Source organism: Macaca fascicularis, chromosome 3 (assembly GCF_037993035.2).
Source record: "Macaca fascicularis isolate 582-1 chromosome 3, T2T-MFA8v1.1".
Classification (NCBI taxonomy): Eukaryota; Metazoa; Chordata; class Mammalia; order Primates; family Cercopithecidae; genus Macaca; species Macaca fascicularis.
The window spans coordinates 2,279,123-2,292,819 of record NC_088377.1 but is presented as its reverse complement, the minus strand read 5'-3'; the positions used below and the strand labels follow the sequence as shown (position 1 = coordinate 2,292,819).

The 13,697-nt window shown below is 44.5% G+C and overlaps 1 protein-coding gene across 2 annotated transcripts in view; it reads right to left on the bottom strand.

Moving 5' to 3' along the window:
• Positions 1-391: 391 nt before the first annotated feature.
• Positions 392-13,697, bottom strand: part of UBE2G2 (ubiquitin conjugating enzyme E2 G2) — a 33,741-nt gene continuing 20,435 nt past the window's right edge. Inside the window, exons 4-7 of one of the 2 annotated variants that reach the window (XM_065541288.2) lie at positions 10,467-10,538; positions 8,626-8,744; positions 4,568-4,708; positions 392-2,530 (exon numbers count right to left, since the gene is read on the bottom strand). In XM_065541288.2, the coding sequence (XP_065397360.1) occupies positions 2,418-2,530; positions 4,568-4,708; positions 8,626-8,659 (288 nt within the window). In that variant the 5' untranslated portion in view covers positions 8,660-8,744; positions 10,467-10,538 and the 3' untranslated portion in view covers positions 392-2,417. The remainder of the gene's footprint in view (positions 2,531-4,567; positions 4,709-8,625; positions 8,745-10,466; positions 10,539-13,697) is intronic. The other variant, XM_005548528.5, reaches the window with a different exon arrangement.

The following is a 13,697-nucleotide window of genomic DNA, read 5'->3' as shown; positions in this document are numbered from 1 at the left end:
AGGACCACAGAGGAGTGATGACAGGGAGCTGTGCTTCGACGCAACTGCTGGAGGGAAGGGCGGTGGGAACAGCCTGCTGGCTTCTAGTGGTCAAATGTGCCACTAACATGATGGCATCTGCTGAAAAAGCTACAAAATGTCATTTACAGGTTAGTGAACACATCCGTCTCACAGACCCCAACTAACCTGAGAACTCCAGAGAAAGACCACAGAATGACGGAAGGGAGATCAGAAACAGAGAAGAAAACGTGCCAGAGCTAACCCAAATCTGCAGAAAAGGCCCCACCGTGAGGTATCCCAGCTGGGATGATCTGGTGTGCTCCCTGGGGGCAGTGGCCACAGGTTCTTCTGTGGCCAGGTGACAACACGACAAAGGGACACACACTGCAGGGCGGGGAAAACACAGAACTTTATTTCAACAGAGTGATTAGGTTCCACCACACAACAGGGACACCATGGGATTTTTTCATTTAATAAATACAAATGAATAAAAATACTTTGTTAAGAGACTGCCTCTCCTCCCTCTCCCCATTTCACAGAAGCCTCCAGGCCAATTGTGTGCCCCTCAGGGGCCCGCACCCACAGCCCCCGTCTACTTACACAAACGACTCTCCTTTACAGAGAGGGCTCCCTCTCATTTGCCTGCAAATACTACTTAGGTACAATACCGCTCCTTTCCCCCATCTCCTTGCAAATACAAGTTCTTGCCCTGCGTTCCAAATTTTAAATGAGTCCCTTAAGAAAAGGAAAGAATCTGCTGTCCACAAAAGCCCAACGTGAAGCTACTTCAACCAGAAACTCACCCATGACACTCTGTGTGGGTTCAGTCACACAGACCACGATCTATTATGGAAGGGAGGGAGAAAAGTGATCACATCAAATCTACTGTATGCCTCATAGACCATCCCTTATTTCAAAAATAGAAATTCCTATTTAAATGCCGCCTGTGTGCAACAGGCCTGGTATTTGCTTCTGCATGTGGCAGATCTGTTATTGCTTACACTGTGGCCTCCTGGCCTGTGCTGTTCAGCGGGCCCTGTGAGAGAACATGGGAACCACATCAAAATCCTAAGTCACAAAACAAGGGCTCTGTCCCCAACCTGGACCCGGGGGCCCACATGCCCACCTCCACAGCCCAGTCAAGTGTGGGGATAAGGCACTCCTCTGTGCTCTGGGCTAAAATATGGTAGAGTCCCTTCTGACTTTTGAGTTGCAAAGAATGATTTTGTGCTAATAAATTCCCAGTGCATCCAAAATGTACAAAAACCCTAGAATTTCCAGTTTATAGATGGGAAAAAAAAAAATTTCTGTAGATCCAGAAAAAAACTTCCATTGAAACTTTAAAGACCTCACTTGCACCTGCTCTAGTAATGCACTAGTTACTAATACACAACTGTAAATCTTTGATGAGTATGATCGGGAAAAAACTGTCTGTCCTTGTGATCAGCAATAAATTTCTTTTTTTTTTTTTTTTTTTTTTGAGACTGAGTCTCACTCTTTTGGCCAGACTGGAGTGCAGTGGCGCGACCTCGGCTCACTGCTACCTCTGCCTCCCGGGTTAAGCAATTCTCCTGCCTCAGCCTCCTGAGTAGCTGAGACTACAGGCGCACGCCACTACACCCAGCTAATTTTTTGTAATTTTAGTAGACATGGGGTTTCACTGTGTCAGCCAGGATGGTCTCAATCTCCTGACCTCATGATCCACCTGCCTTGGCCTCCCAAAGTGCTGGGATTACAGGCACGAACCACCGCGCCCAGCCAATCAACGATAAATTTCTTTTCTATCTACCCCATTTCTTATTAATTCACACTTAAAGCATTTCCTGGAAGTATTTCTAAGTGTGATGGTTTGTAATACATAACAAATGAAAAAGATGTAATTAGATTATAAGAAAAGCATCTGCCTGTAGAATGTGAAGGAAGAAAGGAAGTAATGGACTCTTCATGGAGCCCACAGGGAACCAGAAGGGACCCAGAAAGGGTGCCGGGCCCTTCCCCTGTGCTGTAGCTCCAGGGCCCCATTTCTTCAGAAGGAGCGTTCTGGGTATTCCATCGTCCCCTGGAAGTCTGGCAGGTGCGACCCCCTCAACACTCCAGGGAGGGAGGGAATCCACAGGAAGCCATGAACTGCTGGTTTCAGCGGGGAGAGGTAGTGCTGACAGCTCTGATAATCTACCTGAAGCCCTTTGTGAGGAATACTGTAAAACTGCAGTAAGCTGTCAATATTCGACATTGAGTCATCACTTCAGAAGAGAAGCCTGTTTGAAGTTGGAAAGGTTTAAAAAAAAAAAAAAAAAAAGATACTGTGGTTCTTGCAAGTCTGCTTGTTTGGTGCCAGAACAGAGTAGCACTGTCATTAAGTGCTCCGGAGAATGCTGAGCTGCTTGGCGGTGTGTGCGCCTGTGCGAGGCGAGGTCTCAGAGTCCCAGAGACTTCTGGACGATCTGCTTGGCAATCTTATAGAACTGCTCCCGGTCATCGCGCCACATTTTGGACGCATCCACGTTAGCTCCACTTTCGTCATTGGGCTCTGAAAGAAAAGGGAACGCCCTCCATGTAAAAGGGAGTCCTACATGTAAGCAGCCTGGCAAGGCCTCCCATTTACTTAAAACACTGGAGGAGGCTTTCAAGAGCTGTGTCTCAGAAACAAACAAGAACCTGAGAACTGTATGGGGTCGGCCCCACCTCTAGAGGGCTGGCCACGCGGGTCTCAAAGAGCCACTCATGACTCCTGTGTTCTGAGTGTCTGAAGACGCCAGGACAAGCTGCCATCTGTCTTGCTGTGAACACGTGACACCCACCTAAGCACAGGCCCACACGGCCTCCCACAGCAGCCTCCTGGGCCACTGCACTTCCGGCACCCGGACAAGCTACATGGGACCCACCTGCTGCTTATTTCACCTGTCTCAAGACACCCTGCAGTGTGGTTTCTCTCTCACAGAGCACCCTCTCAGCAAAACTGCCCCTCACAGCTCCCACCAAGACAATCCCAAGCAAATGTGCAGCCTAAGGCAGACACCTGACCCCAGGACACTTGACCCACCCACCAGACAGCGGCTCTGGCAGTCACTCCAGAACTGCAGTCAGGAGGCACCGAGGGAACAGCCAGGGCCTGCCGGAAGGCAGAAAGGAGAGAGACCACCAGAAACGGATGACATGTGCTGAAGCAGCGGCTGTGCAGTGTGGCGGCAGTACTGCTCAGAATGCACACGGGGACCGGTTCAGAGCAGAGCTGATGAGGATAAAACCCACAGCTGACATCTGAAGACAGCCTGAGCCACTGCCTCCCTCCCCACCTCCAATCTCCTGGCCTGGCTCCCTCCACTCAGCACATGAAGGGAGTTCCGCCTCAGCCCTCTCAGGATACACACTCGCATCACAGGCCCTGACCTCGCATCCCTCTGGACCCCACTCCACGGCGCCCAAGCGCTCTGCAGAGAACAGCTGAGTGGTCTCACTCTGGCATCCACCAACCCCCCGGCCCTCTGCTGGGTCTGCTCTTTCCTTTCGGACTCCCACCTTCCTTTCCCACACCCTTCCTCCTGCCTGCCCTGCTGTCACCCTCCGTCCTACTCCATCACCTGTACCGCCTCATCCAGAAATGACCCCACATCTTCACTCCCATGTCTGACCCCCTGTTGTGGATGGAGCCCCTTGTCCTACACACCTCAAACAGTTCCCCAAATCCTGCTGTCTCCTGAACCCAGAGCAGCACTTCCGGCACACCAAGAACCAGGAGTCCCAGAGCCCGTACCTTTAAGGTCTCCCAAACCACCCCTTCCTCTTAGCCCTGGGACCACTCAGCCCTTCTCTTTTCTCTCCAGGCTACTGCAACACCACGAAGTCTCTGTTTATCTTCCATCACACTATTAGTAACTGCTGCAAGGATGGCCCTTCGAACGCACAGCTCACAGGACGTCACCCCCCCACTCCAATCCCCAGGGTCTGCTGGGGCTCCTCTCCCAGCAGCCTTGGCTCCAGCCAAAATGAGCTGGCAGTGCCCCCACCAAGTCAGCCGCCTCCTGCCTCTGGGCCTCAGCCCAGGCTGCTTCTTTTGCCCCAAATGTCGTTCCCTCCCTCCTACCTCATCAACACCTACACGTCCTAAACATACTCCAGACAGCCCCACCAGGAAGTGGCCCGAGAGTCCCTGCATGTATCTGATCTCAGGGTGTATCCCGCTGGCCTCTAACTGCTAGTAGGCTTGGACAGTTCCCTAGAACCATGGGAACACAGAGGTGGGGTCTTTGTCACACAAAGCTTTACACCCCCAGTCCAGTGGGTGGCATGTAGTCGGTCCTTAATAAACACCTACTGAGGGAAAAAGAGGTTCAAGGACCAGAGACCAGTTAATTATGACCGAAAATACAATATACAACACCAGGCTGCACTAGAAGGCATGCTTACAACTGGACAAGTATATGGAGATAACACTAAACGGCAATAGCATGTGTAAACTAACTGCAAATGAGTAAAAGTTCATTATAAAGACAAGATGACCCAAGGCAGGAGAACACCTGCAGCCTGGGTCTCCACAGCAGCTCCTGCCAGGCGGCTCGGGCCTTACCTGCCAGCATGCTCACCACCGACAGCAGGATCTTCTCCACGCTCTGCACTGGACTCCACCGCTCCGCACTGCTCTCGTAGCCCATGGGGTCGTCGCCTGGCGCGTGGAGGATGGAAATGCAGACTCTCCCATCAGGGTAGACTGCAAGGGTCAGAGGCAGTCAGGTGAACCCAGGAATGGTGCCCAAGGCGTCACCGCGCTGGGGCAGGCTCCACAGATAATGAGAACAAGGATTACAGACACGGCAACCAAGCTGTTTGCACAGCTGGGGCATAGCCTGGGGCCCCTGAGTGTCACGCTTCATGTCTGCAGGAATCCCGGTGGGGCCAGCTCACTCACTGACAGGCTCCAGGCTGACCTGGCCAGTTCTAATCAGCTGTAATAATCTAATCCACTTTCATATAAACTTTTTTCAAGCACTATACACAAAAAGAGTAAATGAAAGGTTATCTGGCAAATATTTTATCAAAATATCTAATGTGATTAGGATTATTTACAACACTTTTCAGAGCTAGTTTCTTAGGTATTTCTAATTCTACCATTAAATCCCTGACCTGGTCTGTGTAAAATATATGTTCACATGGCTACAATAAAGGCAACTGGAATTATTTAAATATCTACAAAAAGAAAGACACCAGGATTTCTCTTGGTAGCTTACTCTAATAATAAGTAAATTATCATCAGTACTACCTGGAATGGAGATCAATGTGTCTAAATCAAATCCCTTTCCACCAAATATCATCATTAAAAAGATACGCAAGGTCTGATGAAGACAAATACATTTTTAATTCACAGCATGTAATCAGTCCTCTTTTACATATAATTGGGAGGAATTCTCAGATGGCTCCGTATATACTCAGACATCCAGCAATCCATCTAGATAGACTCAACTGTAAAATTATAAAGCCATTAAAGTTATAATAATAGAAATAGCAATTTTTAAATACTTTTATTTAACTCACCTAAATTCATGAGTTCTGAATTTCATGAAAATTTGCGAATGTTAATGGTGATCATTTACCTTCAAACAGTCTTGTCTTTCATACCTGGTCCTATGTGTTTCCTTCCACTCATCCATTGTTTCAGTGGTAAATCCTCTCTACTATCCAGGAACTGAACCACAACTTCTCATTCAAGGACAGTGGAAGAAACTAGATGCATACTTGCCCTGCACATCAGGCTGTCCACCTAAGATCCACATCCACAAAATCTGGAAGTTTCCCACTTCTGCGTCGCCTTCTCCAGGTGGGGGTCCCACAGGTGACACTGTGCACCCCCAGAAGCACCAAAAGCACCTGTGTCCCTGCCACAGCCCTTCCCCTTCACCAAGTCCCAGCAGTGCCACATCCTAAAACTCTCATGGATCCACCCACATCTCTTCATCTTTAGTGCCCACATTTGGTTCCCAAGCTGCCGGTGTCTCCACCCTAGACCACTACAGCTGAGGGCCTGCCTGGCTTCCTCCTATCTGTCCTGTGCACTGTACCCAGAGCGAGCCGTCAGATATCGCTCTGGTCATGCTACTCCCTTGGAACCTTTCAATGGAGTTCTGCCACTCCCAGAAGAAAACATCAAAACCTTCAGTAATGACCAAAAGGCCTGAGGTAGTTCGGCCCCTTCCTTCCTCTTCCCTCACTTCCTGCTCTGGGCCTCTGCACATGTGAAGGACCCCTCCTCCCCGAATCACTTAGGTAACTCCTGCTTCACTCCCTACAGATGGTCCATCCAACCACCACCTCTGCAAGGTGCTGCCCAGACCTTCCTGATGTGACTTTGCATTTGTTTGTGTGATTCTCCCATCAATGTCCATCCCTGTCCTTGGACTATATACTGCTGAAGGTCTGTTATTTGCTCATGACTGTATCCCAGCAACTTGTAGTAAATGTGTTAGATTTTTTTAAAGTACTTAGTGACTGTCTAATTTTTATGATATTGATAGACCTACAGTTCTCAAAGATAATTTTTACAAAATCAAAATAATCCAATTACAGTAAGGCAAAAATTTAAAACTGTATTATCTGAGCATTAAAAATAATTACTAGAACACTAAAAATAATAATCAGACCACCTGCAGTACATAGTCACATAATGTAATCAGTTTATTGGTCATATTTGTCACTAATGCCACATCACAGGTATTGTTCTGAATAATATATTTATCCTCAATACAATTTTAGTATCTTAATTACCTACAATCCTCTTCACAGTTGCATTTTACAGCCAACCAACTTGAAACTGACTACTTCAATTACTCTTACCTATCAATTTTATTTTTTAACTTTTTATTATGGAGAATTCCAAAAACACACTTGAGTAGACAGCGTATGATGAACCTCCATGTTACCATTTAACTCAGGCTCATGGCCAGTCTCCCTGAAAGAAAGGCAGGCTTCTGAGCATCTCCTGTGCACACAAGACTGAAGTAGCTCTGAGACAAGAAAAGAAGTACCAGATGGTCTTTCTCAGACGGCCACCCACTACCTATGCGTACCAATATCTGCAGTAAATGAGAAGTCCTTAATGAGGGTTAGGACAGCAAGTCTAACAGCAGAGGGCATTTCCACGAGGGAAGTGGCGGGGGTGTCGGGGGACAGTCCTGAAAACCCCTATGGCAAAGAGGAGTTCGAGTAGGGCTCTGCCTAGACAGGCGTAGACAAGGGGAAAGTATACCAAATGGATTCCATTTTAACCCCAGAAAGAAGTCAGAGGCTCAGAAAATTCTATAAATTCTCTCATGCTCTTTGATATGCATACAATAAGAAATTTGTTTCAAATAAATATTTCATTTTTGCAAAATAGGATACTTTATTTGCTTTTCTTCTCTATAGCTATTAAGATCGTGATTATCAGCGGCAATAATAATCATTTATAAGAAACATTATTCTAAATAACATCATTGAAGATATAACATATTTCCTTATTAATTCTCTTACGTATAATCCCCAAATGTAAAAGGAAGAAATAAAAACTACAGTTGTTCAGGAATTCCAATTCCTACTACTGGACACATTTTCAAATAGCTACAGTACAATTCACTTAAATGACCTTATTTTTTTCCTCCTTGTAAAAGTAATGTATATTAATTTTAGGGCAAAAAAAGATTTATAAAAAGGAAAAAATAATTTCAATCTGAAAAAAGAATCACTTAACATTTTTGTGCTTACTTTTCCAATTATATATACATTTACATGTAAATTTATTTTTCAAGAGGAAATTACAACAGTCCTACTGCTTTTCCCAGTCAATATAACACAAATATTATTTTGTTTTATTGATTCTTATTTTAGATCTTTTTAAAAATCTACATCACATTCTAACATATACGATATGGTTTGGCTGTGTCCCCACCCAAATCTCATCTTGAATTGTAGCTCCCATAATTCCCACATGTCATGGGAGTGACCCAGAGGGAGGTACTAAATCATGGAGGCACACCTTTCCCGTGCTGTTCTCGTGATAGTGCATAAGTCTCACGAGATCTGATGGTTTTATAAAAAGCAGTTTCCCTGCACACACTCTCTTGCCTGCCACCACTAAGATGTGCCGTTGCTTCTCCTTTGCCTTCTGCCATGATTGTGAGGTCTCCCCAGCCATGTGTAATTCTGAGTCCATTAAATCTCTTTCCTTTATAAATTACCCAGTCTTGAATATGTCTTTATTAACAGCGTGAGAACAGACTAATACAACATATAACTTAATTTATTCTTGTGTTAAAAACCCAGGTTAAGTCAAAATTTTCACCATTAAAAATAACACTATGACAAAGATTAGCATAACCCCTTCTGAGCACACACCCACAAGTAAAACTTCCTCCCCAGTGAAGTAGGGTGGCTGGTCAAATGGCATCCAGTTTTCTTTTATCTACATTAAACTGACCTTCAAAATTGAAATCATGTGTTTAATACCACCATGCTTACCTGGCTGAATTTCAAAACCTAAGAAGTGTTTTCTAAAGATCTACATCATAGACACATAGAATATACCACATTTCAAGTGGTTGATAAGATTATCTCTGCACCTATCCTGGTACCACAAAAACTACTTCCAAAAGCACTTACTGTTGGGATGAAACATCTCACAGGTAAATCTCATCTTTGGGGGACTTAACGGGTAATCAAGTGGGAAACTCAGGATGGCAGGAAAAACGCCAAACTCAAAGCAGGTGTCTTCTGGGCCCCTAGAAGATATCAAATATGTAGACTGAACTTCAAAGTACATTTTTCAACATCGACCACAACTGAGAAATAGGTTAAGAACATTTTTACCACTTTAAAAATGCACATGAGGCCGGGCGCGGTGCCTCACGCCTGTAATTCCAGCACTTTGGGAGGCCGAGGCGGGCAGATCATCTGAGGTCAGGAGTTCGAGACCAGCCTGGCCAACATGGTGAAACCCGTCTCTACTAAAAATACAAAAATTAGCTGGGTGTGGTGGCGAATGCCTGTAATCCCAGCTACTAGGGAGGCTGAGGCAGGAGAATCGTCTGAGCCTGGGAGGTGGTGAGCCAAGACTGCACCACTGCACTCAAGCCTGGGTGACAGAGCGAGACTCTGTCTCAAAAAATAAACAAAAATAAAAATAAATAATAATAATAAAAATGAACATGAAAAGATTATCTAAATGACAATGAATTGGTACTTTTTTCCTCAACTGAAAGCAATGTCTCATTCTCCTATTTCAATCTGGTCTAAATCTTAAGTACAAGTACAAAGACTGAGTTACAGGCAGTTTGCACATTTATAAAGGTTAAGAGTTGAGCAGCAAAACCTCTTGATAATTAGGGGATCGGAGAAAATAACTCATGTCAATGCTCTAAGATCTGGGAGCTTTTTCTGCAGATGTGGTACAATCACATTTTAGGATAAGGGTATGAATTACGGCAAAGGATATAGCAAGATTCCATTGTATTTCAACAGATGAGGGGCTAAGAGTTGTATTTTAAAGGTGATTTTTAATTTTTAAACGTGCCCAAGAAGGCATCTTTGCAACCTTCAAGAAGCAGATGAAGAGCACATGTGATCACTGCTGCATGCTAGGTGAAAGGCTAGGCACACAGGTACCACCACTCCAGGCCGCAACTGCAGGACCACGTGTCATGCCTCATCCCACTGATGCAACACTAGAACAACTCCCCGTCATGGGCACAGACACAGGCATGTGAGTCTCCCTGGACCTATACTTTCCTCACAAGTAAATGGAAGAAATAGATGAAACCATTTCAGAAATCCTGCTTAAGGTTTAAAACCCAACAAGTATAAATTAACACTATCTTAACCAACAGTTCAAGGCATGATGGCCACAGGAGAGGAAAGTGATAGCCACCATGCCTGTACCTTTACGCCAGGGATGAACTCCTCCTCTCCGGCAAATCACATTAATAAAACACACATTCAAGGAGTTCTAAAAGATCTTGCACCATCTTTCTTTGATAAAAAAGCAGGACTGCTGAATGACAGTGACAGACACTGAAACAGTGGAAATTGCATTGTGTGTGACTCATCAGATCAATAAACAAGTCAGTAAATCCGTTTTACTTCTATGAACTGAAAGAACAAGTCCCTTCATAAACAGCTCTGCTCCTCTAACAGTAACGGCTAAGGCAGAAAGAACAGCTGCGCGGGGGCCAAGGCCTGGATGAGCAGAGGACAGTCCACACAAGACCTACTGCCTTCAGAAAGAATCCAGGATATGGCACAGGAAAAAAATAATTTTTCAAAAATACATTTTAAATCTTTAGTTAAAAAATAGATTTATTAAAAGTAAAATTTTGTTTTAAAAATCTTAAAATTATCTTGGTTCAGTGAAATTAATAACAACAGATTTGGAAATATTTATCTCTACAATTAAAAGAAAAAGACAAAAATCAAAAAGAAACTGAACAAAGAGCTTTAGCTTTCACCTGGAGGCGGCACTCAGGGCTGTCGGCAGCAACAGCAGATGCCGAACGGCTCATGGCCCTGACGGGGCTGATCTGCGGGCAACAGTCAGAAGAGAACAAGGCAGTGATTGCTTCGTGGAGACAAGATTTTTTCAATCTAAAAGACAAATTTTGATTCTGAAAACTGTCTTTGCTACCTTTTGGGAAGAGAGTGAATATGGCCACTTTGTTTTGGGGAGCGGGTTACTGAGTGACAGTCCCCAGAGCCTCCGCATGACCAGCACAGGGAACACCACCGAGGGAGGCATGAGCACAAGGTCCTGCTACTGGTACAACAGCTACGCTGGAGAGGGCAGTGCCCGGATGAGTACCCCCGGCCCTGCACTGGCCCCCAGCACCCAGTAGCTTGGGGATGCCTCAAGCCTGGGTTACTCTGCTCCCCCTGCAATGGCCTGAACAAACACATTCCTGAAGCCCAACCTTCTCAACACAGGGTGGGCACACACCATGTATCAGAGTGACGCGTGGCCACCCCGAGCCTCCTGTCCAGTACAAGAGCTCAGCGCAAACGATAACCGCCACCCATTCACTCTCCACATGCACTCTGATGAAAGAGCACCAAGGACTGTGGTTTTCATTTTACTGTCAAGCAACGCTGGAAAATTCAAGGATGAAATGACTTAGTCAAGGTCCTAGATCAATTTAGTATTAGAGTTAAGAGAACACAGTTCAAACTGTGAAATCAGAAATCAGGTACATAAAGATAGTATCTTTAAAAGTAACACTGTTCATATGTCAGGAACGCTTGCCAGCACTCAATATTTCTGGCACCTCTGAGTCTAGAATAAGAAAAAATGTCTGGGTAGTGTTTTTGGAATGAGCCAAATGGTATTTGCTCAATACTTTGATAACAGATCTTTGTTTCTCACAATAGGGCTTTCTTTCAAAAAAAATTTTTTTAATCTACCAGGTCGTTCCTAGCCTCAGAAGCATGACCAAACATTTCCTGAAGTGCGCCCACATCTTAAATATCAAAGTTATTTGCAAATGCTCCGGTTCACTGCTGGTTTGAAACTGGGGTTTCTTTCTCTTTTCTAGAATGCCTGGCGCCCAGACAGGAGGGCAGGTGGGCAGTGGTGTGCAGCAGCATGCCTGACCCTATGGAACATGCCTTCCAGGCAACTCCTGAGCCAGGAGTGGGAGACGCCACAGTGCTGTTTTTGGACAACTTTTATTGCCATACTCCCAGACAACCTCACTTCTCTTTCACCAAAGATGGCCTCACCTGGGAATCTTCAAAAGAAACAACAAGAACAAGGAGGATGCAAATATATTAATCAATGGGGAAATTAATCAATGGGGAAAGAACTGTCTTTTCAAAAATGGTGCTGAGACAACTGGATAACCACATACAAAAGAATGAAACAGACTCCCACCTAACTCACATGAAACTAACTCAAAATAGATCAAAGGCCTAAATGTAAAAGTGACAAAACACAAAACTTCTACAAGAAAACAAGAGAAAATCTTTGTAACCTTGGGTTATATACAACACCAAAAGCATGCTCCATGTAAGAAAAAAATGCAAAATCGCACTTCATCAAAATTAACAACTTTTTAGTTTCAAAAGACTCATATTAAGAAAACAAAATGGAGAGCTGCAGATTGGAAGAAAATATTTTAAAATCCTATGTCTAATGAAGGACTTGTATCAAAATATATTTTAAAAACTCTTATGTCCCACCAACAAGAAAACAACCCAATATAAAAATGGGGAAAAGTTCTGAAGTTCACCAAAGAAGATACATGAATGGCCAATAAGCCTATTAAGAGATGCTCAACATCATTAGTCGCCAAGGAAATCCAAGTCAAATCTGTACGGAGACCGCACTTTACACCCACCAGAACAGCTATTATCAGACAACAGTGTTGGTGTGGAAGTAGAGAAACTAGAACACTCATACACTGCTAGTGGGAATGCAAAATGGTGAGCTACTCTAGAAAGACAGTCTGATAGCTTCTTAAAACATTAAATGCAAATTTACTCCATACCCCAGCAATTCCAGACCTCTATATCTAGTCTAGAGAAATGAACCCCATGTCCACACAGACAGTGTGACATGACAAGTATTTACAGCAGCATTTGCTCAAAAGAGCCAAGAAATAGGAAGCCCAAAAGTCCATCAACTGGGGAATGGAAAAGGAAGGAGCTGCTGATATGCAGTATAACGTGGATGAATCGCAAACATGTTCTGCCAAGTAAAAGAAGCCAGGCACAGATGATTAGACAGTGAATTCCACGTATAGGAAAAGTCAGAAAAGGCAAATCTATAGTCAGAGGAAAGAGCAGGGATTGCCTGCGGGTTGGAATGGGAACTGACTGCAAATAGGCTTAAGGATCTTTTTGGAAATATTCTAAAACTGGATTGTGGTGATGACTGCAAAACTCTAGAAATTTACTAAAACCACTGACTTCTATACTTAATGCAGGTAAAACGTACAGTATGTAAATTATCTCAATAAAGCTGTTCAGGCTGGGTGCCTTGGCTCCTGCCTGTAATCCCAGCACTTTGGGAGGCTAAGGCAGAAGGATCGCTTGAAGACAGGAGTTCGAGACCAGCCTGGAAAAGAGAGCAAGACCAAAGCATTTTAAAAACCAGCTGGGCGTGGTGGTGTGCGCCTGTGGTCCCAGCTACTTGGGAGGCTGAGGTGGGAGGATTGTTTGAGCCTGGGAATTGGAGGCTGCAGTGAGTTGTGATTAGGCCACTGCACTTCAGCGTAGGTGACAGAGCTAGACCATGTCTCCATAAGAAAGGGAGAGGTGGGGAGGGAAAAAGGAGGGGAGAAAGGAAGAGAGAAAGGAAGGGAGAGAGGAGACGAGAGGAAGGAAGGATGGACAGACGGTTCCAGACCTATTATTCTAGAATCTGCCTTTATCATCTATATTGTGTACATCTTTCCATGCCAGGATGAAAATTCCACCTGAACTGTTTTAGAGCTACATGGCATTACTCTATATAGATGCTCCATAAATTATGTGGAAGAGTGATGTTTCCTTTTTTATTAATGCAATGAATGTGGCAATAACTTCTTCATATAGGGAACTTTGTAACACTTTTGTTGAAGAAACTGCTATGGTGAGATTACATACAATACAAATTATAAACACCTATTTTATTATCTCGGGTCTATTTTAGCAAGGCATAATACTGCCAAGAGATGCTCTGTGACAGTCTTCAGTCAACAAGAAAT